This window comes from Ricinus communis, chromosome 7 (assembly GCF_019578655.1).
Source record: "Ricinus communis isolate WT05 ecotype wild-type chromosome 7, ASM1957865v1, whole genome shotgun sequence".
NCBI lineage: Eukaryota > Viridiplantae > Streptophyta > Magnoliopsida > Malpighiales > Euphorbiaceae > Ricinus > Ricinus communis.
Window position 1 is genome coordinate 2456942 of NC_063262.1, and position 27407 is coordinate 2484348.

Below are 27407 nucleotides of genomic sequence, written 5' to 3' on the forward strand. Positions count from 1 at the left end.
AATTTGTCACAAGATTTACCGGAAGCTTAAGAGATTGGTTTCAGTCTCAGCCTGAGTACACCAGGCTCCAATTTGTCACTCTGCCAACTCTATCAGCAGCAGTAACAATCCTCCATAACCAGTTCCTTGGGAGTTATGACCTTGTCATAAGACAGCAGAAACAAGAGTTCTTTGATCAAAAATGCTGTTCATTAAAAATGAAGGATCTGGAAAAACACTATTCGGCTATGTCCAAACTCTACTATGTCATTGGAGGACATGATGGTGACGATACACTAAAGTATACCTTCATCACCTCTCTGCCGGATGAAATACAACCTGAGGTCAACAATATGATTGCGGCAACAAAGAGACCAGTCACCTCTATTACACTTGGCGAAATCTGGCAATTCACACTCTCTTCCATTAAGAGACTGTGTGATCAACAAGAGTTATTCAAAAGGTTATCTCAAAGGGACTTGATAGTCCAAAAGGCTTGCAACAAGAACCACCTCAAGATTAAGTGCAAAGCCGCCAACTGCGTCTGTTCAAATCATAAGAAGAAATCTGGACATTATTTCCAGAAATACACGTGCAGCAATAAGAAGTTCAGGAAAGAGAACCCAAAGAGATTCAAATACTTCCGTAAGAAACGGAATCAAGGGTATAAGTCTGACAGATGTTTCATCTGCAAAAGAAAGGGACACTATGCAAAAAATTGTCCTAGGAATCCAGAAAAGTCAGCAAAGATGATTCAACAAGTCAGCATGTCTTTATCTCTTCCAGACTCTTTTGAAGCGGAGATAGAATCTCTACTTTCAGAGCAAGAGGATCTTACCCCAGAAAGCTTATTTGGGTTAGAAATGGAGTTCTCAGACTCCACAGAGTCCTCACAAGAATCTTCTTCAGACTCAAACGATAGTGAAATACCAATCTTGATGATTGGTCTGCGCGAAGAAAGTCAGGGGAATATTCTGGAAGATGTAATACAATATCCTCTCTCTCCAACCCTACTGTCTTCTTTCTTTGTTTCTTCTCCACCTCCTAAAACTTTTCAATTTACTACAAAACCTCCTCCATTTCCATATATTCCCATATAGATCCTACCTTCAAAATACTCCAAGCCTGTACCAGTGATAGCTTTCTTTGACACTGGAGCACAAAGAAGCATGATGAACCCAATGGTTCTCCCATCAGAGTATCGGAAGCCCCATGATCAGTTCTTTAGGGCAGCCAATGGTCAAACCTTCAAAACCACTCTGATCACAAGACAAAAGATCGGAATACAGTTCTTTTCTGATTGCGTTGTATGGACGCACATCATTGGTTCGGATCTTCCAAATAAGGAAATTCCGATAGGGTTTGATGTTTATCATCAAGCTCAAAAGCTCCAAATTCTTCCAGCTGGCATAAAGTTCAAGAGACAGTTTCGGCCATACACTAAAACTTCAAATCTGTTTTCTATGACAGACACAATTCCACCATTCCTACCATACACAGAAAAATTCCTTCAGTTCTGTCTAGAATCTCATTCACATTTTCAACACCCTCTTCCTCTGTGGAAAAATCCACAATTCTATATCAACCTCCCCTTCAAACTTAATAAAGACATTAACCCTACTAAAGCCACACACATGGGAATGTCACCCATAAACCTAGGCCTTGCCCGATCAGAATGCTTGACACTGTTACAGCAAGGCCTAATTGAACCCACTACTTCACAATGGGCTTGCCAAGCCTTTTATGTGGAAAAAAGGTCTGAAAGGATTAGGGGAAAAAAGAGGCTTGTCATAGACTACAAGCCCTTAAACCATTTCCTTCAAGACAACAAATTCCCTCTTCCTTGGATCTCAAATCTCAAAGTCTATATCCAAAAGGCCCAATACTATTCCAAATTTGACCTAAAGGCGGGCTTTTGGCAACTCAGTATCCAACCCACAGAGAGATACAAGACTGCATTTTGTATCCCTAATGCCCAATACCAGTGGACTGTTATGCCCTTTGGGCTCAAGACGGCCCCATCTCAATTCCAGAAGACCATGATTGAGATTTTTGGGCCTATTCTTTACTCTTCTTTGATCTACATCGACGACATCCTACTATTCTCAGAAATAGCAGAGGACCACCACCAACTGTTACAACAATTCCTTGCCATCATCCAGAAATATGGCATTATGCTGTCAGAAAAGAAGAGCACTATTGGCCAATGAAAAATTGAATTCTCGGTATGCATTTCCAAAATGGCCAGTACACATATGGTTCTCACCTGACAAAGGAACTTGATAATTTTCCAGAAGAGAATTTATCAGTGAAACAAATTCAACAGTTCCTTGGAATCCTAAATTATGTTCGAGAGGCCATTCCACACCTGTCTAGTTACACGTGCCACCTCTCAAAAATGCTCAAGAAGAACCCTCCTCCATGGGGAGCGGAACAAACAACAGCTGTCAAAAAGCTAAAAGAGCTGGCTCACAATCCGCCACCTCTCACAATTCCATCAACAGGAGAACTTATTCTACAAACAGATGCATCTGACTATGCATAGGGGGCCATCCTCCTAGAAAAGCTCCACGACAAGGAACAATTATGTGGATATGCATCGGGTTAGTTTTCCTCTTCAGAAAAATATTATCACACGACCTACAAGGAAATTTTGGCGGTCAAGTACGGGATAAAAAAGTTTAAATTCTTCTTGATTGGACAGCACTTCCTGGTTCGGATGGACAACTCCTCCTTCCCAAAGATTCTTGAATCCAACCAGAAGACCTTGCCTGAGCCCCAACTACTGCGATTAAAGTCATGGTTCAGCAGGTATGATTTTAAGATTGAGCATATAAAAGGGATAAGAAACCTAATCCCGGAGTTCTTATCCAGAATTTCCAAACCTCAGAATCAGCCTATAGTCCTTCTCACCTCTACCATAAATCTTCCCATAATTTTTATGGCTTCTTCATCTTCCAGAACCAACCTGCAACCTCCTTCACCACCAGATCTTCCCAACAACCTCACAACCAAACAAGTCACTGACTTTGCCCGGAACATGATGTTCCATTATTTGGCAACTTTTCAACAAACCTTCTCACTCCCAATACAACCCAACTTCTTTTTTCCAGATTACCCTTGGTGTCTGATTTATCACTTATCTCCTGAACATCCAAAACATGAAAGTGAGTTATGGTTCCTATGGTGTCTATCTACAGTCTCTCATTATGCTATAGAAGTGCCCATTATGAATTTTTTACACTTCTTCAACAATGAAGCAAACTCTGGGTCATATCCATGGAAATTCCTTACCTGGTTCAAAACTCCATATCAATGGACAGGAGATCTCCTTAAACTTATCCATGAGCATCATGCTATTTTCATATTACATAGGCCCTATCTCCGACTGACAGAAAACACATATGCAACCCAGAATATCTGTTACCATTGGAGACACTTAATAGTCCTCTACATCTTGCTTCGCCAGCAATCACAGAAGACCTAAAACAGGCTCTGCAATACAGAAATGAATCAAGGATGACTAATGTCTCAACACCATAAGTATGCATATTCAATGGACATCAATCAACTGGACAATCCATTGAACATTTTTGTTTCTCTAATCTTCCGACCCCACTGGATGATCCTACCTTAACCAGAGCACAGCAAGAAGCTCTCATGCAAGATTCCCAGCCAATGGATGATGATCAAAATGACGACATTTTCTAAGCATGTGAAGCTGTCGGCCACTCCTAAAGTAAAATATTAGGATTATTGTCCTATTAGGCATGTGAGTGGAGTGAATTATTATATTCTGTCATATATGTGAGTGGAGTGAATTATTGTACGTAGTCCTATTAGGCATGTGAGTGGATGATGAGTCGTCCTTATTGTCCTATTAGGCATGTGAGTTGACAGAATTATTGTATTCTGTCATATATGTGAGTGGTGTGAATTATTGTACGTAGTCCTATTAGGCATGTGAGTGAATGATGAGTCGTTCTTATTGTCTTGTAAGTGGAGGATGAGTGGAGTTCCCACTAAGCCTCCTTTTGTACTCTTGTTAAGACTCTCCTCCCTATATAAGGGGAAGTCATTTTTGAATAAAAGGACCAAGCGAGTTTTCCTTTTATCAAGGTTTATCATACTCTCTCTTATGGCTTTCTAAACCTCTTCCTTCTCTTCTTCTCGATCCATTGGCGGTGGTAATAGTTCTTACGATCATTTCCGGTATAATCCAAAAGGGCTAAGTATCGTAATCCGAAGAGCGGAAAGACCCCCATGGCGAGGTGCCTCTTTGTGGTCTTAGCTTGAGGATACACACACTTGAGTTTCTATTTCTCTTTTAGAATAGAATTTTTACGAACGGTAAAACATTCTTTTAAGAATTTTAATATAGCTGCATATTTAAAATTCAAATTTAAAATCTTAATTAATTTTAAAAAAAATTTTAATTTTTTATTTATACTTTCTTAGATAATTTTCACTTTTTCAAAACTCTGAGGTAATTCTCACTTATTCAAAATTCTAGTCTTTTGACACATCATTGCTTTCTAGATATATCACTACCGTTGTCTGACCTTTTAGAAATTCTCCTACCACACACATTTGAATGCTTGGTCCAAGTTGTTCCACATTTCCTGATTACATGTCCAAAGTTGAAGCAACTTGGAACCTTACATTACGTGCCGAGTGTCAATTATTTAGCTTAATCAACTACGAAAACAGCGAACCGATTAAAAGCATTGAAAATTCAATCGGACAAAAAATATTTTAAGCATATTTATATTCCTTGCAGGACTCGAGAGGGACCACACCACACCCTTCTTATTTATGGCTACTGAAACCAGATCATACTCAGGGAGGTGTATTCTTAAGAACATAACATCATCCTCAAGCAAAAGCAGGAGTCGACCGACACAAGCAAACGCAAAATGGAAGAGAAGCAGAGGCATTTTGTGTTAGTGCATGGAGCCGGTCATGGAGCTTGGTGTTGGTATAAGGTGGCAGCATTGCTGAAATCAGCCGGTCACAAAGTTACAGCTTTAGACATGGCTGCTTCAGGAGAAAACCCAAGGCAGGCAAAAGATCTCCATTCATTCTCTGACTATTATGAGCCACTAATGGAGTTTATGATGTCTCTGTCACCAGAAGAGAGGGTGGTTATAGTAGGGCATAGTATGGGTGGTTTCAGCATTTCTGCTGCGATGGAAAGGTTTCCTGAAAAAATATCTGTTGGAGTCTTTGCTGCAGCTTTTATGCCAGGCCTTGATCTCAGTTCTGTCACTATAAGAGAAGAGGTATTCTTTTTTCTCTCTCTATTTTCCATTTTTCACCTGTCAATCAAATTGCGATTTTGTTCAATAATTAAGCAATGGACTGAGAACTGTCGTAGTTTTATTAATTAGTTGTTGATGTCTTGTAAAAATAGCGAACTAAAAGATAAATCAGCAATTTCCACTGCTGGAGAAAGAAAATCGTCCTCTGTATTTTAGTGAAGAAACTTCACAAGATTGTGGGTCCTTTGCATTAAATTTACTGACAAGGAACTGAAACAACAAGACATTGTTAGAAATATTAAACTGTTCTTATACTTAGGTTATAAGGTGCCCAGTCCGAACCCTGACGACCAGGTGGGCTATGCCTGGCTGCCGACAACACTATCACACATTTTTACATCAGCTGATGCTGCATATTTTTGTCCTAAATTTGCATGCAACTTGTGATTCAGTAGCCATATCTCTTCTTTTGAAAAATATGCAGTTTGATAAATAAGTGGATTCCTACATTGACTCACAATATATGTTTGCTGATGGACCAAACAACTCCCGAAACTCCTTATTGCATGGGCCCGAATTCTTGTCAACCAAGTTGTACAATCTTTCTCCAGCTGAGGTAATACAATTCTCTTACCTTCTATCCCTTGTGTCCTTTTTTTTTTCTTTGTGCAGCCATTGTTGAAAAAGCAAAGATAATGCCGAGGGTTTGAACATTTTGACCTTCTGCAATAAGCATAGGTACTTGAGTACTTGCGACAGCTGACTTGTTTCAATTAAGCAGGATCTAAATCTAGCAACACGGTTGGTAAGACCAATGCCTCTGTATAAACCAGCTGAACAAAATATAATGATCACCAAAGAGAAATATGGATCTGTTCGTCGAGTTTACATTGTTTGTGGCCAAGATAATATACTAAAGGAGAGGATTCAGAGATGGATGATTGAAAAGAATCCAGCTGATGAGGTAAAGGTTATAGCTGATTCTGATCACATGGTCAATGTTTGCAAATCACCAGAACTCTGCTCTTGCCTCTTGGAGATCGCCGGGAAATACTTCTGAATTCCCCTTTTAATGGCCTGCTCATTCTGAATAGAAGATAATCAAACATGCATGGAGGAAACTGAGAAAGTAATTTGATGATGAACATTGTCTAATAATACTTTTATCAGGTGTGTTTGCTTCAATTTGGTACATATATTAAATCTGTGAAAATTTATTTATAATATATTGGACTAAGATACCAGTTGAGATATTATATTTTTAATTCCTTGAAATTTGAAGGTGTTTCCTTATATATTTTAGACCAACCAGGTTATAAACTAGTAATATTATAAGTTGCAACTGAATAATCATATATAAATTTTTTTTTAATGAATGCTTATAAAAAATTAATTTAATTATTCCCTAATTAATAATATAATTTATACCTAGTCATTTTGATAGTTGGATTTTAGCATTTATAAGATGTTTTAGGCATAATGGTCCTAAAAAAAATTCAAATCTTTATAATATTTGCTATTTTGGTCAAAACTTTTATTTTTGTCAATTTAGCCATCAATTTGTAAATTGAGAGCTATTTTGATCAATTCTTAGTATTAGTCAAAATTAAAATAGGTGGATGATGATGTGTAATCCACATATATAATTTTAAACACATTGAGCATCTAACCCACCCTATTTAAGCTTATACCCATTTTACGCATTTAATACCCACTTTACCTCCTTTACTTTGCTCATTATCATTCCACTAAAATAAATAAGAACCCTAATTTCTCTCGTCTCTCGCCTCTCAACTCTCCTCTTTTCTCACATTTCTACTTTTTTTTTTTTTCTTCATTCGACTTTCAAATTATCTTCCTAATTTTTATGATTTCTCCTAACCAGCTGCCTTCCTCCTTTTATCTTTGACCTCTTTGTGGCCTCTTTGTGTATTGAGGCAATAATGGTTGTTCAAAACCAATGCAATCATATAAAATCAATGCAACGTGCTATGAAAATAAAATGACATAAATAGAATACTCTAGTAACAGTGCATTGTTATATAAAACCATTAGATGACTTGCATTTTATTGCCAAATAAATAAATGTCTAATTTAAAACCTAAATTTAAACAAAGTGACTTTATTCCAATGCTATTTTAAATAAATAATAATAAATGCATAGTTTAAAAATCCAATTCCCCAATTTTTTTTATAAAAACTCAATTTAAAAATACCTAACCTTACCCTTAATAAGCACCACAGCTTAAAGCTTCGTTAGGAACTATTGCTATAACGAAAATGCTTTGTTCTTCAATTGGACCACTATTATAGTTGCTTTGAAAGATATAAAGAGCTTAAGATTTTTAAGCAGCTAAAGGAAAATGAGTTAAATCGGTAAAATAAAATAGGTTAAAGTGAAAAAAATAGTTAGCTCAACTAGAGTGGGTTAGATGGTTGATAAGGTAAACATGAGACCAAGCTGAATATTTAAGATTATATACCGTTTCAATTTTATTCAAACACTAAAAATGGCTAAAATAGCTCTCAATTGAAAAACTTATGGCTAAATTAATAATATTAAAAACTTTGGCTAAAATAGCAAAATTTCTTAAAAATTGGAATTTTTATAACCACTAGTCCTTTTTTTTTTTCTTAATATTTCTACACTTAAATAATGTATAATTTCTTAATACTTTTTCTAATGCAATTGTCACTTGAACACTATCTCCACTTTTAAACATATTAATGCTAAAATTAGATTAATTGAGAATGAAATTGAATTGAATACTCAGCTGTCAGTTAAAATTTGTATGTTTGCATCTGGATTTTGGACATTATCGATTAATTTACTGGTTTAAGATATGCCATTGGAACGTGGAAACAGTAAATTGACAGACGTAATTTCCCTTGTTGCATCCTGATGCCAGTCTTTGGACATATTTGAATAAACTCATCTTCGCTGCAGCATAGTTTTATTGTACTCAAACCACACAAAGAAACACATGGAAAAGGAGAAGCATAGGCATTTTGTCTTGGTCCATGGGGCCTGTCATGGGCATGGTGTTGGTACAAGGTAGCTACTCTTCTAAAATCAGCAGGTCATAGAGTTACAGCTCTAGACCTTGCTGCTTCTGGTGTAAATCGAAAGCAGGTGCACCAGGTCAAGTCAATATCTGAATATTTTGAGCCCCTGATGGAATTTATGATGTCCTTGCCATTAGAAGAAAGAGTAATTCTAGTTGCTCATAGTTATGGAGGGCTTGGTATTTCTTTTGCCATGGAAAGGTTTCCTGACAAAATTTCTGCTGCAGTCTTCGCCACAGCTACCATTCCAGGTCCTGACATGACTTACACAACTATAAGAGAAGAGGTAAATCGCTTTCTCTTTCTCTCTTATATGTCATTCTCCCAACATCTTTTAACTTCTAAACCTGATCACAAGTTACCAATGAAATCTCAAGCTCTTACTGCGTAGCTAGATGGAGCATTTGTAAAAGTGCATGTATAACCTTATTAAGAAGTGTTTGATTGATTCATTTCTTTCTGATTTATTTTATGAATTTTCATTTTAGATGTAATTAACTGGGGAAATGGTGATCTCCACTAAAAGATGCAGCTCTATAGAAGAATTGATTTTATGGACTCACAGTTTACGTTTGACTATGGACCAAACAACCCTCCATCTAGCCGACTGTTTGGACCTAATTGCTTGTCTTCTAGTTTATACCAACTCTCACAAACTGAAGTAAGAGTATTCTTTTCATGCAAATTGGTTACCATTTCGTTCATGTTTATGTACAATTGCACAACTGAATTTGTTCTTTGCAGTTGCCTTCTTTCTTTCTTTTTTTTTTTTTTTTTTAACTCAGGATTTAATGCTTGCAATGATGTTGATAAGGCCTTTCCCTCTCTTTAGCAATGCATCAATACAAATAGAATCAGTGTTAACCAAGGAAAAATATGGATCAGTTCCTAGAATTTATATATAGTGTGGCCAGGATAACATTTCGAAAGAGGGTCTACAGAGGTGGATGATCCCAACAATTCACCTGATGAGGTTAAGGTCATCCCTGCTTCTTATCACATGGTCATGTTCTCAAAACCACAAGAGCTGTGCCATTGTCTCTATCAGATTGCCAATAATTATTTCTGAGTCTTAGCAAAAGAAGAGTATTCTGCCACAATGTAATATATAATATAAATACTTTGCGTCTGGATTTCGGACACTGTTACGTAATTTACTTTTTCTTTCTTTTATTATGTTAACTGATAGATGCCATTGGAACAATGTGTTGACAATTTTTAATGGAAGTGTTTGGATGATCATATTTTATCATTTAAATTAATCTGAAGGAGGGCAACTCATTATCTTCATGCCACTAACAATAATTTTTGGAGAAAAGTTTATTTAATTAATAAACTGAAATGTTATAGATGGTTTAATATATTTCTAAATACTAATGGGTCGACTAGTGTATATTAATCTCGGAGATTAGCAATTTACTCTTATCTTTATCAATACACTTGTAAAACTTGGAAATGGAGAAACAGAGACATATAGTTATGGTCCATGGGGCTTCTCATGGAGCATGGTGCTGGTACAAAGTAGCTGCTCTCCTTAAATCATCTGGTCATAAAGTTACAGCTCTGGACCTTGCTGCTTGTGGTGTAAATCCAGAGCAGGTGCACCAGCTCAAATCAATATCTGATTATTCTGAGCCGTTAATGGATTTTATGATGTCTTTGCCATCGGAAGAAAGAGTGATTCTAGTGGCTCATAGTTTTGGTGGGCTTGTCGTTTCTTTTGCCATGGAAAGATTTCCTGATAAAGTTTCTGCTGGAGTATTTGCTACAGCTATGATGCCAGGTCCTGACTTGAGTTACAAAACTTTGATTGAAGAGGTAAATATACTCTTCTTTTTTTTTTTTTTTTCATCTTTCTCTCGGATGCGTCATTCACAATCCATCTCAAATACCCCTATCAAGAAGTGGTTGATTGTTGATCCCTTTATTCTGTTTCTTTTCATTCTGAAACTTTTTGTATTAAATGTCACTAATTGGTGAAATGTACTTCTGGAAAATATGCAGTATAATAGAAGAATTAGAATTGATGAGCCAGACAACCCTTCAACCTCTCAACTGTTTGGGCCTAAAAGCTTGTCAACTTATTTATACCAACTCTCCCCACCGGAGGTAAGATTATAGATGATTTGATGTTCATATACAATGGTCTAGATGATTGGTTATTTACATTGTTGATTCTGTTTTTGTTTTCTGAATAAAATTTGAGCCCAGGACTTGATGCTTGGAATGATGTTAAGAAGACCTCATCCTCTGTTTAGTAACGATGCAATAGAAAGGGAAGCAGTGTTCAGCAGGAATAGATACGGAGCAGTTCCTAGAATTTATATAGTATGTGGCCAAGATAACATGGTAAACCAGGATCTTCAGAGGTGGGTAATCCGAACCAATCCGCCTGATGAGGTAAAGGTTATCCCTGATTCTGATCACATGGTCATGTTTTCGAAACCACAAGAACTTTGCTCTTGCCTGGAGGAGATTGCCAAGAAGTATGCTTGAATATATAATTTACCTCTTGAGAGTAATCTTTATGTTCTTTTCTTGAGAAAGATTAATGAACTTACCTTTTAGACACTTGATTGCCTTGTCTTTCTGTGTTATAAACAACTGCAGAGTCTTCTTGTCACTGGCGTCAAGGTTTTCCACTGTAACTTCTTTCAAGTTATAGTGCCAGCTTGTTAAAAGGACCCGGGTGGTGGCAAGATAAATTCCCGTCTTAATCATGATATTTTCATCTAATGCATCCATTACTAACGTGATTACATAAACAACCTTTCTGACCTTTCAGGGTAGCTAACAATTAAAAGTATAAAACATCATCACATTTTCTTCACTCAAATTCTCAAAACTAAACACCTCACGTTAATTTAACCGAAATGTCACAGGCAAAGTATGACTATCTCAACTTGATTGAGGAGCGAGCCATAGCAACCTGTTCACCAGATCCCAGAGTTGGCCAATTGGATTACCTATTCTCTCCTTGATACGTTTGAGATCAAATTACGAAGAAAGTAATATAACTTCACATCTTGTAGAAAAATCTGAGTCAAGAACAAGAAAATAGACAAATTTAATAATAAAAAATTATATATCTTCAACTCACAGTAACTACGTTTGAATTCATGCTTTTTAAGCAATTTGTAGAGTTAATAAAATAAAAATATAAAAATCTATTAAAATAAAATCAATCGTATACTAAGTAAAATAAAGTCGAAAAGTATGAGAATCCAAAGATAGGTTTTATTTTTTCTATATAACCACTAACATAAGGAAGAAATGGTGACCAAGTGACTATAAGCAAAAGAAAAATTCAAGATTTATTCCATTTCCATTCTTTGTTTTTATTATTATTTATTACAATCTTTATTCCATTCGACGTGTTTCTAACTGTCCTTTCTTTTACAGATCAATATGTTGAAAAACTAAACTTAATTTAATAAACATTGAGTATAGTCTTTAATGTTTAATTTATTAAGTTAAAGAGTCACCTATTAAATATGTAAGTTACATATATATTCATTAAGTGTGTAACTTATATATTAAGTGTAGGATGTTTAAGAGTTGTAGGTTACCAAAAGACTTTTTGGCTACTAAGCTAATAAGTCTATATATATGTTCTTTATAATTTCAATTCAATACAAGTTTGTTTATCCTTTCTTCTTCCTATTCTCTACAACAAAATGGTATCAGAGCAACAACAAAAAAGTGGAAAGAGAGTAAAAAAGGGGAGAGAAGAAAGATGATGAACAATGGCTTATTTCCTTTTTAATTTTCAAAACTCACCAAAGAGAGTTATGATAATTGATGTATTCGTATGAAAGCCTTGCTAGGATCACAAGATGTGTGGGAAATTGTTGAAAAAGGATTGGAACAACCTGAAGATGAGAATGAATTACCTCAAATTCAGAAGAAAGCGTTACAGAAATCAAGAAAGAGAGATCAACAAGCATTGACTCTAATCCATATGTGTTTGGATGAGAGTATGTTTGAGAAAGTTTCAAATGCTATAAGTGCTAGAGAAGCATGGCATATCTTAGAAACTTCTTTCAAAGGAGTTGATAAGGTTATTAAAGTTTGTCGTCAAACCTTGAGAGGAGAGTTTGAATCTCTCAAGATGAAAATTTTTGAAACAATTTCAAATTATTTCACTAGAGTTTTGACTATTTTCAATCAATTGAGAAGATATGGCGAGAAAATGGAGGATGTCCATGTAATTGAAAAGATCTTGAGATATTTAGATTCGAAGTTTAATTATATTGTTGTGGCAATTGAAGAATCAAATGATTTAGAATCCATGACTGTTGATCAATTATTGGGATCATTGCTAGCACTTGAAGAAAGAATGAAAGAGAAAGAACCTCAATCACAAGTTCTTTTCTTAAAGCTGTCTTTGAAAGAAAAAGATAATGCAAATGAAGAATCACAAAGAGGAAGAGGAAGAGGTGGCATATTTTATAGCCGTGGTTGAGGTAATTTCAGAGGAAGAGGAAGTAGAAAATTTGGTGGAAATTCAAACTATTCAGATTCAAATCAAAGGCAATCATCACGAGGACATGGAAGAGGTACTTGGAATAAAAGAGGTGAAGTACAATGCTATAATTGTGAGAAATATGGTCATTATGAAAATGAATGCAGATATGGAGCTGTTAAAGAAGATAAAGTATTTTGTGCCAAAGGTGAAGAAGATAAACAACCTACTTTGTTATTCTCATCTGATGGGAATGAAGACAAAGATCAAGAATCATAGTTCTTGGATACAGGGGCAAGCAACCATATGACAAGCAAGAAAAATTTATTCGTGACCATTGATGAATCATATAATGGTAGTACTTCATTTGCAGATGATAAAAAGATAGTTTACGAAGGCAAATGTGATATCTTAATTCAAGCCAAGAATGGCTCACATCAGTTCATTATTGATGTATATTATGTTCCAGAAATGAAAGTGAATGTGTTGAGTTTAGGCCAACTTTTGGAGAAACAATTCGAGATCTACTTGAAGAATGGTGCATTGGTAATGAAAGACAACAAAGGTAATCTGATTGCTAAGGTTGAGATGACAAAAAATAGAATGTTTATTCTCAAACTTCAATCTGATTATATGAAGTGCTTAAAGGCAAGTGCATCTGATGTATCATGGCTTTGGCATCAAAGGCTGGGACATTTGAATTTCAACAGCTTGAAGCAATTGGCTCAAGGGAGAATGGTTCATGGTCTACCTTTCATTGATCATCCTAATCAGTTGTGTGAAGGATGCATGTACGAAAAGCAATTCAAACACAGTTTTTTGAAGGAATCATCTTCAAGAGCATTGAAGCCTCTTGAACTTGTCCACGCTGATATATGTGGTCCAATTAATCCAACTTCTTTTAGTAAGAACAAATATTTCTTACTGTTTATTGATGATTTCAGTCGCAAAACATGAGTTTATTTTTTGAAGCAGAAATCTGAAGCTTTCGAAGTATTCAAGAAGTTCAGATTGTTGGTTGAAAATGAGAGTGAATGTTCTTTAAAGGCATTGAGAACTGATAGAGGTGGTGAATGTACTTCAAATCAATTCAATGATTTTTGTGAATCTCATGGCATCCGGAGATTGTTGACTGTGCCAAGATCACCTCAGCAGAATGGTGTTGTGGAGCGCAAGAACAGAACCATCCTTAACATGACTTGAAGCATGTTGAGAAGCAGACAAATGCCTAGAGAATTTTAGGCTGAAGCTGTGGCATGTGTTGTATATCTGTATAACAGATGTTCTACAAGGAGTTTGCAGAATTTTACACCACAGGAAGCATGGAGTGGAAGAAAGCCAACTCTTTCTCATCTTAGAGTTTTTGGTTGTGTTGCTTATGTTTATGTTGCAGATGAAACCAGAATTAAGCTCGATGACAAAAGTGAAAAATTCATTTTTGTTGGATATGATGCAAGGTCTAAAGGCTACAAGTTGAACAATCCGACAAGCAAGAAGATTATCTTGAGTCGAGATGTAAAGTTTGAGGAAGCTGATGGATGGAATTGGAAGAATCAATCAGAAAATTATAATTTTCTTTCAATTTTTGATGATTCAGATCAAGATATTCAGCATTCTATTTCCGATGTACAGAACTTGACACCTCCAAGAACTCCAGCAAGTATTCAAGGAGATTCAAGTCCTTCAAATTCATCTGAAAGACCTACAAAGATGAGAAATCTGCAGGACATATATGCTAACACTGTGAAGTTTCAGATTATATTCATTATTGTCTTTTTGCAGATATTGAACCAATGAATTTTGAAGAAGCGATGAAAAATAAAAAATAGAGAGCAGCCATGGATGACGAAATAAAATCAATTCAAAAGAATGACACTTGAGAATTAGCAAATCTTCCCCAAGGTAAGCAAGTTGTTAGTATGAAATGGATTTACAAAATCAAGAAGAATGAAAAAGGAGATGTCGAGAAATACAAGGCTCGACTTGTTGCAAAAGGGTTCAACCAACAATAGGGAATTGACTATGATGAAGTCTTTGCACTAGTCGCTCGATTGGAAACAATTCGCTTAATCATTGCTTTAGCTGCACAAAAAAGATAGAGAATTTTCTAAATGGACGTGAAATCGGCGTTCTTGAATGGATACTTAGAAAAAGAAATATATCTACAACAACCTTTTGGATATGTTGTTAGAGGGAAAGAAAACAAAGTTTTAAAACTGAAGAAAGCTTTGTATGGATTGAACCAAGCACCAAGGGCATGGTACAACAGGATTGATGATTATTTCAAGAAGAAAGATTTTCTGAAATGTCCTCATGAATATTCTCTTTATGCCAAGAAGAAAGAGAATGGTGATATTATTGTTGTGTGTTTGTATGTTGATAATTTGATCTTTATAGGAAATAATTCAGCAATGATTGAAGAATTAAAAAAGGAGATGGCTGCTGAATTTGAGATGACAGATATAGGGCTGATGTCTTATTATCTGGGAATCGAAGTGAAACAAACTGATGATGGTATTTTTGTTTCTTAAAAGAGCTATGTAAGAAAGATCTTAAAGAAGTTTGGCATGGAGCAATGTCAGCTTGTCAGCACACCAGTTGAATGTGGAGTAAAGCTGTCAAGATATGATGATACTGAGAAGGTGAATCCAACTTTGTTTCGAAAACTTGTTGGAAACTTGAGGTACTTGACTTGTACTAGACCTGATATTCTTTATGGAGTAGGACTTATCAGTCGCTACATGGAGGCACCAACAAATTCGCACATGAAGGCTGGTAAAAGAATTTTGAGATATGTCAAAGGAACTTCAGATTATGGTTTGTTTTATTCACCTTCAGAAAGTTTCAGTCTGGTAGGCTATAGTGATAGTGATTGGGGAGGTGATGTTGATGATCGAAAGATTATAACGGGTTTTATGTTTTCTATTGGAGAGACTGCTTTTACATGGAGTTTAAAGAAGTAATCTATTGTAACTCTTTCAACTTGTGAAGCTGAGTATTTTGTTGCTGCTGCTTGTGTTTGTCATGTCACATGGTTAAGAGAGGTGTTAGAGGTGCTATTGATTTCAAACGAAGAACCAACTGATATTTTTGTTGATAATAAATCATCTATAGCATTGAGCAAGAATCAAATTTTACATGATAGGAGCAAGCACATTGACACAAGATATCATTTCATCAGAGAAAGTATTCGTAAAAAAGAAGTAGAGCTAAAGTATGTCAAGTTTGCAAGATCAATTTGCTGATATTTTCACGAAGGCATTAAAATTTGAAGATTTTGCCAGATTAAGAGCAAGACTTGGTTTGATCAGAAATTAAGTTTAAGGAGTGTTGAAAAACTAAACTTAATTTAATAATCATTGAGTATAGTCTTTAATGTTTAAGTTATTAAGTTAAAGAGTCACCTATTAAATATGTAAGTTACATATATATTCATTAAGTGTGTAACTTATATATTAAGTGTAGGATGTTTAAGAGTTGTAGGTTACCAAAAGACTTCTTGGCTACTAAGCTAATAAGTCTATATATATGTTCTTTATAATTTCAATTCAATACAAGTGTGTTTATTTTTTCTTCTTCTTATTCTCTACAACAAAGATATATATATATATCTCCAACTTTGCGTGTGGATTTTGTTAGGTACGCCCCTTTCGTTATATTATGAGATGCCTAGGTCATGTCTACTGTCCCTTGTAGCAAGTTGATGACAATTTTGGATATAAATGAAGCACATTATCTTCATAGCTTAGTTATAGACGTCATTCAAAACCCAATACAAGGACTTGGAAATGGAGAAGCAGAGACATTTTGTTTTGGTCCATGGGGCTTGGTGTTGGTACAAAGTAGCTGCTCGTCTTAAATCATCTGGCCATAAATTCACAGCTCTAGGCCTTGCTGCCTCTGGTGTAAATCCAAAGCAGGTGCACCACCTCAAATCAATATCCGATTATTTTCAGCCATTGATGTAATTTATGACGTCTTTGCCATCAGAAGAAAGAGTTATTCTAGTGGGTCATAGTTTTGGTGGGCTTGTTGTTTCTTTTGCCATGGAAAGATTTCCTGATAAAGTCTCTGCTGGAGTATTTGCTACAGCTATGCTGCTAGGTCCTGACTTAGTTACACAACTACAAATAAAGAGGTAAAATAACTTTTTTTTTTGTTTCCTTCTCTTCTCTCGGATGTATCATTCCTCACAATCCATTCCATAAGCCTCAGGCTGCAAAAGAATCAAGCTGCTCATTAACAACTCGTGACTGACTTCAATAGAGGCTCGTTTAAGCTCATTTGATTAGCAGGTGCAATAATTATGCTTGCTTAGTAAACGAATCAAACTTGAGCTTATTTAGTTTTTTTTTCTTTTTGTGAGAATAACTTATTTAGGCTTTTAAGCGACTCGTTCAGTCTCTATTACTAGCTTATATACTTCTTATACTAAGGTTAAGAGTAATAAAGTGAAATTCATCAATAAATATTTGGGTTAAACTTACTTTTCTATCTAAAACTTATATATTATAAAAATATCTAGTGTATTAAGGGTCTATCTAGTATTTAGAAAAGCTTTTAATTTGAATATATATTGTGTTAATAAAAAAATTTAGACTCAATTAGTGTCTATTTAGATCTGTAAACTTTAAATCATTATAAACGTATTTGATTTGAGCTCCATTCATTTAATAAATGAACAATTTTTCAAGTATGAATATTGAACTTATATAGTAAACAAATCAAATTTGAAACAAGCTTCAGTCCATCAATTTGATTTATTTACAGGCCTACGTAACTCCATTTTGTAATAGAAACTGAATAGGACATCTCATGAAATCTCAAATCTTGGCATGCTGACAAGTGGTTGATTGATGTGACATATTTTTTATTTTTGTTTTCAGTCTAAAATTTTCTTTTAGATGTAGTTAATTGGTGATATGTACTTCGGAAAAAATGCAGTATGGTATAAGGATTAAGATTGATCCCTCAATATTAGACGCACAACACACATTTGATGATGGGCCAAACAACCCTCCAACCTCTCGGCTATTTGGACCTAAAGTCATGGCAACTTGTTTATACCAGCTGTCATCACCAGAAATAAGAGTTTTCTCTTAATACACAATCAGCTCTCTTGAAGAAATTGTGTTTATATTATGATCTTTGATGAATATTTACTCAAATGTGAATTCTAAGATTATTGAGTACAAGTATGTTCTGTTATATACAAGTATGTTTGCAACGGTCCTATTGCTCCTTGTTGTTGTTTGTTGCACTCCAACGTTTAAATCTAGCTTAGGGATAGGTTGAAGCAGCCTTTTTCCCTTTAGGGGAGAGGTGTTGCTCCCTTTCCCTAATAGGCCTGTGATGATCTAGAGTTCTGAGGCCATATCCAAAGATTGGTCCTTCGCCGATCTTTGATTGTTGAACATTGTTGCTGCCTGGTTTTGGTGTTTCTTCAACAGATATTGAGGCTTCTTCAACACTCCCCCTCAAGGTGGGTTCGAATAAGTTGATAGAACCCATCTTGCTGAGGAGCCTTCGATGACTTGCTTTGTCTAGGGCTTTGGTGAAGATATCTGCCAGTTGTTCATGGCTTCGGATGAACGGAGTTGTGATTTCTCCTGATTAGACTTTCTCTCTTATGAAGTGACAGTCAATTTCAATATGTTTAGTCCTTTCATGAAAGACTGGGTTCGATGTGATGTGTCTGGCTGCTTGGTTATCACAGTACATCTCCATCGGGCCTTTATGTTCTACTCCCATATCAACCAGAACTTGCTTTATCCATATGAGTTCCCTAGCCGTCGATACCATGGCACGATACTCGGCTTCGGCACTGGACCTTGCGGTTACTGATTGTTTTTTGCTCTTCCATGTCACTAGGTTTCCTCCTACAAATGTGCAGAATCCTGAAGTCAATTTTCTGTCACAACTACCTGCCCAATCTGCATCAGAGAAACCAGTAATAGTGATAGCATTATTATTATTTCTCATCCAGATACCATGTCCTGGAGTACCTTTGAGGTATCTTAGGATCCTATCAACTGCATCTAAATGAGGAGTACGTGGAGCATGCATAAACTAGCTAATCATACTCACAGCATAACTAATGTCAGGTCTGGTGACGGTTAAGTAAATCAATTTCCCCACCAGGCGCTGGTAATGACCTATGTTATCTAGAGGGTCACCATCCTCTAAGTTAAGTCTAGTCTTGGTCTCCATAGGGGTATCTATAGGCTTAGCTCCTATTTTCCCTGTTTCCTTTAAGAGATCTAGAACATACTTTCTCTGAGACAGAAATAGACCTTTATGAGATTTTGCCATTTCTATTCCGAGAAAGTAGGTTAATTGACCAAGATCCTTAATGTCAAATTCCCTTTTTAATTTTTGCTTTACTTTCTCAATTTCCTCATTATTGTTCCCTGTTACAATAATGTCATCCACATAAATCAAGATAATGATCGTGTATGTGAGAGCGTGTTTAACGAACATGGATGAATCAGAGGTACATTTGCTGAAATCAATTTTTAATAGAAAATGACTTAGCTTGGCATACCATGCTCTAGGGGATTGCTTCAACCCGTAGATTGCCTTTTGTAACTTACATACCAGGGAGGAGTCAGAGGCAAAATTATGACCTGGAGATAGAGACATGTACACCTGTTCTTCCAGGGATCCTTGCAGAAATGTGTTCTTAACGTCCATCTGAAATAATCCCCAACCTGAGTTAGTAGCAACAGATAGTAAAATACGAACAGTGCTTATTTTTGCTACCGGAGCAAAGGTTTCCTGGTAATCCACACCATAGGTCTGAGTGAAGCCTTTCGCTACTAGCCTAGCTTTATACCTCTCAATTGAACCATCATGCTTGTATTTGATTTTATACACCGATTTACAGCCCACCTGTTTTTTGTTTGGTGGTAGGGGGACAAGCTTCCAAGTTTCATTTTTCTCCAAGGCCTGGAGTTCTTCTTTCATGGCTTTACACCAATTAGGGTCGGTGTTAGCCTCATAGAAAGAACTTGGCTCAGTGTGAGAAGAAAGTGCGTTGAGATATGCCTTATAAGATTTCGAGACTGAATTATAATTAATAAAGCGATGGATAGGATACAATACCGAGTGGGACACATAGTCCCTTAGTTTAACAGGAGGTCTAGATGGTCGAGATGATCTCCGCAGGGCAATTGCTTCTTCTACTTGTGATTCATTTTCTCCCCCTGAAGCAGTTGGCGCGGGAACAGGACGCTCGTCCACATCGGCTAAGGGAGAGAGATCTGATCTGTCAAATAAGAAAGAGTTATCGGGAAATAAGGGGGATGGGGGAGGCGTAGTAGTGGAGAAGTAGGCTGTACTTTCATCGAAAGACACATCTCTAGAAATATAGGACTTGTGTGTGGAGGGGTCATAACACTTGTACCCCTTTTTTCCAGATGAGTACCCTAGGAAAACAGTTTTAACGGAACTTGAGTCAAGTTTATGGGATCGTCTAATATGAACAAAAGTAATGCAACCAAAAACTCGAAGGTGGCCCAAATCTATTTTTCGACCCTTAAGGATTTCCAAAGCACTGTGGTTTTTAAGAGTGGGAGTAGGTAATCTGTTAATAAGGTAGACAGCGGTGAGAAGGGCATTAGACCAAAAAATATGAGGAACATTGTGTTGAAAAAGAAGTGATCTAGTGACTTCAAGAAGATGGCGGTTCATTCTGTTCAGGAGTATAAATACAGGTGGTTTGGTGTAAAATGCCTTGTGCGGAGAAGAAGTCAAAAAAGTTTTTATTAATATATTCAGTGCCATTATCGGATCGAAAAATTTTAATTTTGGCATCATATTGAGTTTGAACGAAATGAAAGAAATTCTGAAAACAGGAAAAAACTTCATTTTTTCCTTTTAGTAAGTATACCCAAGTGAGACGGGAGAAATCATCAATAAAGGTGACAAAATAATGAAAATGGTTGTAAGAAGTACAGGGGGCAGGTCCCCAAACATCAGAATGAATGAAATCAAACATCTTTATGGAAGTAGTGGAGGACACAGGAAACGGTAACCTGGTATGTTTAGAAAATTTGCAAATATCACAACAAACAGAATTTAAATGACAAGGAAAAAGTTTGTTTAGGATGTGATCGGAGGGGTGCCCAAGTCGCCGATGCATCAATATCCCTTGATTGACCGGACTTGTTGACGCAAGACAATGAGTAGTGGAGTCTCTAAGGTAGTAAAGACCATTTTTAAAATATCCCTCACCAATCATCTTCCCGGTGATGCGATCCTGAAACAGTACTGAAGTTGGTGAGAAAATAGCATTACAATTTAAATGACTGGTAATTTTGCCAACAGATAATAAGTTTGATTGAAAATCAGGTAAAAATAATATATCATGAATATTTTGGCGGAAGATGGTGGAGGTGCCACAGCCAGAGATTTTGGCTTGGGCACCATTTGCGGTGGTCACATGTTGAGATTCAAGGGGAACAAAATTGTGTAGTTTGGTTGCGTCCCATGTCATATGGTCTGTAGCACCTGAATCAATAATCCAATCTTTAGAGTGAAACAAATTAGAATAATTTTGAGAGTTAAATCGAACTCGACCCATGAGATCGCTGATTTACAAGAGATTGGAGCTGAGAAATGAGCTGGGAAATATGCAAATTTTCTGCATGGGCGGGTCGGGTGGAGGCTGCAAACCGGGTTGGATCTGTGGTGGGCCGGGCCACTGGCCGGATTCTTGGTGGGCGGTTTCGGGCCAGTCGGACAAGGTTACTGGGCTCGGGTCTGGGCCGGACTAGGAGGAGTTACTGGGCTTGGGCCTGGGCCAACTGTTGGTGGGCTCGGATCGACTTGTCGGACCCGACCTGAAATAACCCGACCCGTAACCCGACCCGTTTAGGGGGCATATGTTGCCCATGTTGCCCACTTCTCCTTTAGGTTTTCTTTTTTCTTCTTCTTGACTCCTTATGCATTGCCTCCAACCGCTTCCTTCTCCTTCTCCTCCTCCGCCCACTGTTGTGTGCGTTCCCCCTTCTCCCTTCACCCCGACCATGGAGAGGCCGCAGATGAGGGTGAAGGTGCCAGCATCTGTCGTGGGTGTGCCCCTGCCTTCGGCAGTGGTCGCACCTGTCGACAGACGCAGGCGTCCCCTTTGCGCGCAACCCGTCGTGGAGGTCGATATGGCGTGAGAAAAACGCCCGGTTTTCTGGGTTGGAGGGGCTGAAGGCGTTCATCGTGCTTCGTCGAGTCTCTTCCTGCTGGAAGATGGCTATGACAGCATCAATCTTCGGGAGGGAGTTGGACAACAAGATTTGCAAGCGCAGAGCTTCATAACTGGAGTCCAGGCCCCCCAGGTAGTTATAAACTAAATCTTGTTCGGCTCTCTTTCTGATCTCCTCTGGATCTGTGGTGGGTGGGAGGTAGTTTTGCAACTCCTCCCACCTGGTTAAGACTTCTGTAGCGTAGTTTGTGCTTGATTTTGTCCCCTGTTTGATTTGAGAGAGCTCCTGCTTCAAATTAAAAATATGAGCAAAATTTTGCTTGTGTCCGTATAAGCCTTTCATTTTCCTCCAAATTTCTTGTGAGGATTCGAGCAATATGCATAGTCGTGAGATCTGTGGTTCCATTGTATTTGTGAGGAGGGACATGACCATGTGGTCGGTTATCTGCCATTCCTCAATCTCTTCTGTTTCTTCTTTAGTTGGTTGTGCTGGGTTGATAGGAGTTGGTCTCCTTCTGATTCCTGTGATGAATCCCAATTTTTTCCTGCCGCTCAAACTGATGTATACTGATCTAGACAACTCAAAGTAGTTCTGGTTGTCTTTGAGTACAATGTTGGTTAGCTTTGAAACATCATTGTGAGACATTTTGAGTTTCTGTGGTTGGGGTAGATGATGAGAGGTTAAACCTGCTCTGATACCATGAAGAAATTGTGTTTATATTATGATCTTTGATGAATATTTACTCAAATGTGAATTCTAAGATTATTGAGTACAAGTATGTTCTGTTATATACAAGTATGTTTGCAACGGTCCTATTGCTCCTTGTTGTTGTTTGTTGTACTCCAACGTTTAAATCTAGCTTAGGGATAGGTTGAAGCAGCATTTTTCCCTTTAGGGGAGAGGTGTTGCTCCCTTTCCCTAATAGGCCTGTGATGATCTAGAGTTCTGAGGCCATATCCAACAGTCAAAGACTGTTGGTCCTTACTGCCAGTCTTTGACTGTTGAACATTGTTGCTGCCTGGTTTTGGTGTTTCTTCAACAGATATTGAGGCTTCTTCAACATCTCTCTTGTATTTCTATCTAACAGGAATTCCCATTTTATGTTTACTTTAGTTTTGATTTGGTTGATAATCATGTACAATTTAATGATTTGTTCATTTATTGTTTCTTTAAAAAAAAGTTCTGAACTCAGGACTTGCTGCTTGGAATCATGTTGATAAGACCTTACCCTCTCTTTAGTGATGATGCAATAGAAAGAGAAGTAGTGTTCACCAAAGAAAGATATGGATCAGTTCCTCGAGTTTATGTAGTATGTGGCCAAGATAACATTGTAAATGAGGATCTACAGAGGTGGGTGGTCCAAAGCAATCCACCTGATTGGGTAAAGATCATCCCTGATTCTGATCACATGGTCATGTTCTCGAAACCACAAGAATTTTGCTCTTGCCTTGAGGAGATTGCTAACAAGTATATGAATTACCTCTTCAGAGTAGCAAGTGGAAAGAGTTCTATGAGGTCCAAATTCTTGTTGAATCTTTGTATTATTTTCCTGAGAAAAGATCAATGAACTTACCTGTATGAACAAGTAGTTTATTCACAGGCTGATACTATTTCTTTAATTATAAATGGCACCGGGGTTGAAATCTTTGGATCCTGAACAATTTGAACCATCAACCATTACTGTAGAAAATTTTAATAGCCTGCCTTATGGACAAAACAAGAGAGACGACAATATTATCATTGCTTATAAAAAATATTGGAATTTCTAAGAATAATTGTACCATCAAACTGCTGCTTGATTCTTTTTTAATCACTGAGCCTGACTACAAAGGAGTTTGCAATGCTTTTTAGCAATTGCCACAGGAATCTGAAATGAGATAATAAAAATTACAACTTGTTGAAAAAGTTGTATCTATTAGTCGCATTCCTTTTTCTTAAATTCTTTCTTACAGCTACTTATTCCATGTTACAATTGGTTTCATATATATATATATATATATATATTTGTATGCTATGCCAATTGAAAATGTAGGCTACTTATTGTCCAAAATATTTGGTACCGTTTCATTTTCGTTGATCCATTTGATAAAGAAGATGATGGAACCTTATAAATTGTTTAAGGATTAGTTGGGGTGCTGGTCTGATTGCTCTGATAGTTGACAGAAACATACAGCAAACAAAATGCAATATTTCTACCGTGACGAGTTGACAAAGAAAGAAAAAGAAGAACTCACAATTCGATTCTATCTTAACTTTTTTAAAAGAAATTTCCCATATTCTGGTTAAAGATTTACATTAAGAATTAATAGGAAACGATAAATCTAAACATATTTGAGTCCTATCGCTATTAGATGCTTACAGAATTCTTGTGGCTGGGAAGCCATTGGCATATGATCAGAATCTTTAATCTCAACCACATCTTGAACCCTACTGTATTGGATGATCCATCGTTGAAATTCCTCTCTTATTATTTTGTCATTCTTGCACAGGATATAGACTTTCTTAACTGATCCATAACTTTCATTGGACAACTTCTTAGCTTTAGACAAATCTGGTAGGAAAAATGATCCTGGTCTGTACAGAATCTTTCCCAGCTCAAGATCCTTCAAGTAAGTATGGTACGAAGTCAGTAACTCCATGAATTTGAGTCAAAAGATTTCGCAAGAAATGTAAATAAACATAATTGACTATAATAAATATATATATATATATATATATATATATATATATATATATATATATATATATATATATATATATATATACCTCAATGGGGCTTAGATCATAGATCATAGAAGCCAAGAATTTGGGACCAAAGTGTACCCACGTTATCGGTCCATCTGTGCTTTCTTCCCATGAAACTTGGTTATCTACTTCTGCTCCTTCTGGAGCGGTCTCGTACATCTTTCAGGAAAAAGAAGCATGCATAAACACATGCATATATGCAAGCACACACACATGTATAATACTAACCTCATATAGCATAGCATGTACCTTCTCGAAAATATACGACGGCTGGTGTGATGTATCAGGCACAATTGCCGTTGCAAAAACAGCAACTGAAATCTTGTCAGGATACTTTTCCATTGCAAGAGCCAGATTCATGCCTCCTAAGCTATGACCTACTAGTATAACCTTTTCATTTTCTTGTAGCACGGCCATGAATTTCATCAACGGCTCATTATACTCATTAAATGTATGAACCTCTTTGAATGTCTTAGGGTGCATGCCTGAAGCCGCCATGTCTAGCACCGTGACGCGGTGGCCCACTGCCTCGAGGCGTGGCTTGACCTTGTACCAAACCCAAGCCCCTCCTCCTGCACCGTGGATGAAAACAAAATGTTTCCCATTGTAGCCTCCTGCCATTTTTTTTCTTTTGCCTCCGTATGTTACCTTGCCTTGAACTTTTATATAGGGAGAGATCTGTAAACACATATTGAGCTGGCTTACATGAGAGGTAGGGGGTGGACGTTGGACAAGCTAACAATTTTTTTGTTATTTTAAAGTGTCAAGTTGATGTTCCATGGCCTGCTACTGTTAATAGATTATATATCTCTTCAAGAGAAGCATCTTTCTTTGATCAATTCCTTGCATATTTTTCCACACCTTCAAATTAAAGTTCCCCACATAGCAAGACATATATATATATATATATATATATATATATATCGATTTAAATTGTTGGATTTGAAAGTGTGATTGTCTTATGTATATATAGACGTATAGTTGACTGAGACTATATATTTCAGTGACAATCAACATCCAAGGTTCATAATTTATATATATATATATATATATATATATAGCAACTTTTCTCCCTCCTACATGGTATATTATATGAATCTTAAGTTATTTTTTAAAAATTTTTAGAGAATTAATCATTTTAATATTTTTTTTACTATCTTATATAAAGAATTATATTACAACTTTAACACTTTAATTATGATATATAATTATTTCAATTTCCTCCATCTTTTTGAATTCTTTTTCATAACTTTCACTTTAGGTAATTTTTTTTAAATATTGTATTACAACGTAAAACAATTTAATTATAAATCTTAATTATTTTATAATTCTTTTTTTATTATTTTTTATAATCTCTACATTTGATTATTTTTCAATTTTTTTTATTTTTATAATGTAATAATTATCTTATTAATTAAAAAATTATTTTTTACTCATCACATTTATACTCATTTATATCATTCGTTTTTTTTTTTTCATTTTATCTTACATATATGCTACTAAGATTATTTTGACAGAATTTAGTTTCAAGTAAAAGGGTTTTGTTAATATAATTATTTTTTATATTAATAAATAAAGTATTTTAATATATTTATTAAAATATATATATATATATGAGAGCAATATTTTAATATTATTTTTTCTATACTATATAGCATGTCAAATGATTTTTTAACTTTTTTTTTAACTTTAGAGAATTAATCTATTTTAACATAATTTTCTACTATTTTAAAGAGTATTATGTTACAACTTCTAATAATTTAATTAGGATATTTAATTATTTCATGTTTCTATACCCTTTTGTAGTCTTATTTATAACTTTCACTTTAAAGAATTTTCTTTTTAAATATTGTATTATAATATACAACACCTTAATTATAAATTTTAAGTATTTAATTGTCATTTTCTTCTCCAATTCTTGTTTATAATTTTAATTTTTGATTAAATTTTTTTAAGATTTTCTATTCTCATAGTTAAATAATTATCTTATCAATTAAAAAACTATTTCTTTAATCATAATATTTATATTTATTTATGTCTTTCATCCCTCATTGTATTCTATCTCAAATATATTCTAATAAAATAATCTTGATATGGTTCAATTCCAAGTAAAAATTTAGTTAATTAAAAATTAGTTTTTAGATTAGATTTTCTATGACTTAGTAAATTAAAAAAATATAATATAAAATATTTTTATTTTCATATATGTAAAGTAAGAAAAAATTATTGAATTATATATTTAAAATATATAAAATACTAAATCAACAAAAGATATTAAGAAATAAATGAAATTATCTAATTTTAAATCAAGTTATAACATAATTATTTAATTTAATTCGATTTATATTTGTGACATATTTATTTTATTTTATTTTATGAGATACTCCTATTTATTTATTTATTTTCATATAGATGTTATGAATATAGTAAAAGAAATTATAGAGTTCAAACTATAAAAAATTATTGAATTATGTAAAAAAAGAGAAAATAAATTTTTCTTAGTGAATAAATTTATCATCATAAAAATTAATAAGTATTTACAAAATTAAAAAATATAACATATTTATAATATTCAATAAAAAATTAAACATAATATATATATATATATATATATATATATATAGTTAGTTAGTTAGTTAGTTAATTATATAGTCAATTAATTTATTTTTATTTTTTTTCTAAATCTTTGTG

The 27407-nt window shown here is 35.4% G+C and overlaps 3 protein-coding genes, 1 long non-coding RNA gene and 1 pseudogene across 4 annotated transcripts; 4 read left to right on the top strand and 1 right to left on the bottom strand.

Annotated features, from left to right (window-relative positions):
* Positions 1-4705: 4705 nt before the first annotated feature.
* LOC8267267 (methyl jasmonate esterase 1) lies at positions 4706-6505 on the top strand. Its single transcript, XM_025157944.2, is given in 3 exon segments — positions 4706-5261; positions 5725-5856; positions 6022-6505. Coding segments are annotated over 3 exon segments (777 nt in total). The 5' UTR covers positions 4706-4895; the 3' UTR covers positions 6301-6505.
* A 140-nt stretch (positions 6506-6645) lies between these two features.
* On the top strand, positions 6646-9564 carry LOC8267266 (annotated as a pseudogene).
* A 60-nt stretch (positions 9565-9624) lies between these two features.
* On the top strand, positions 9625-10877 carry LOC8267265 (methyl jasmonate esterase 1). The gene is made up of 3 exons (XM_002522303.4): positions 9625-10124; positions 10311-10415; positions 10518-10877. Exons 1-3 carry the CDS (start codon positions 9762-9764, stop codon positions 10800-10802), a joined length of 753 nt encoding a protein of 250 aa, XP_002522349.1. The 5' UTR covers positions 9625-9761; the 3' UTR covers positions 10803-10877.
* A 5540-nt stretch (positions 10878-16417) lies between these two features.
* Positions 16418-23564, top strand: LOC125370520. The gene is made up of 2 exons (XR_007216554.1): positions 16418-16909; positions 23152-23564. It is a non-coding gene; the product is annotated as an uncharacterized LOC125370520 (long non-coding RNA).
* Positions 23565-24215: 651 nt separating this feature from the next.
* LOC8267262 (salicylic acid-binding protein 2) lies at positions 24216-25775 on the bottom strand. The gene is made up of 3 exons (XM_025157941.2): positions 24966-25775; positions 24738-24875; positions 24216-24574 (listed from the first exon to the last, which is right to left on the bottom strand). Exons 1-3 carry the CDS (start codon positions 25404-25406, stop codon positions 24293-24295), a joined length of 861 nt encoding a protein of 286 aa, XP_025013709.2. The 5' UTR covers positions 25407-25775; the 3' UTR covers positions 24216-24292.
* Between the last annotated feature and the right edge of the window lie 1632 nt (positions 25776-27407).

Coding starts and splice junctions, on each gene's coding strand:
- LOC8267265 (XM_002522303.4), top strand. CDS start 9,762: ATGGAGAAACAGAGACATATAGTTATGGTCCATGGGGCTTCTCATGGA. Junction 10,125..10,310: donor ACAAAACTTTGATTGAAGAG/GTAAATATACTC, acceptor GAAAATATGCAG/TATAATAGAAGAATTAGAAT. Junction 10,416..10,517: donor ACCAACTCTCCCCACCGGAG/GTAAGATTATAG, acceptor ATTTGAGCCCAG/GACTTGATGCTTGGAATGAT.
- LOC8267262 (XM_025157941.2), bottom strand. CDS start 25,406: ATGTGTTTACAGATCTCTCCCTATATAAAAGTTCAAGGCAAGGTAACA. Junction 24,876..24,965: donor CGTCGTATATTTTCGAGAAG/GTACATGCTATG, acceptor TTTTCCTGAAAG/ATGTACGAGACCGCTCCAGA. Junction 24,575..24,737: donor ATGATCTAAGCCCCATTGAG/GTATATATATAT, acceptor ACTTACTTGAAG/GATCTTGAGCTGGGAAAGAT.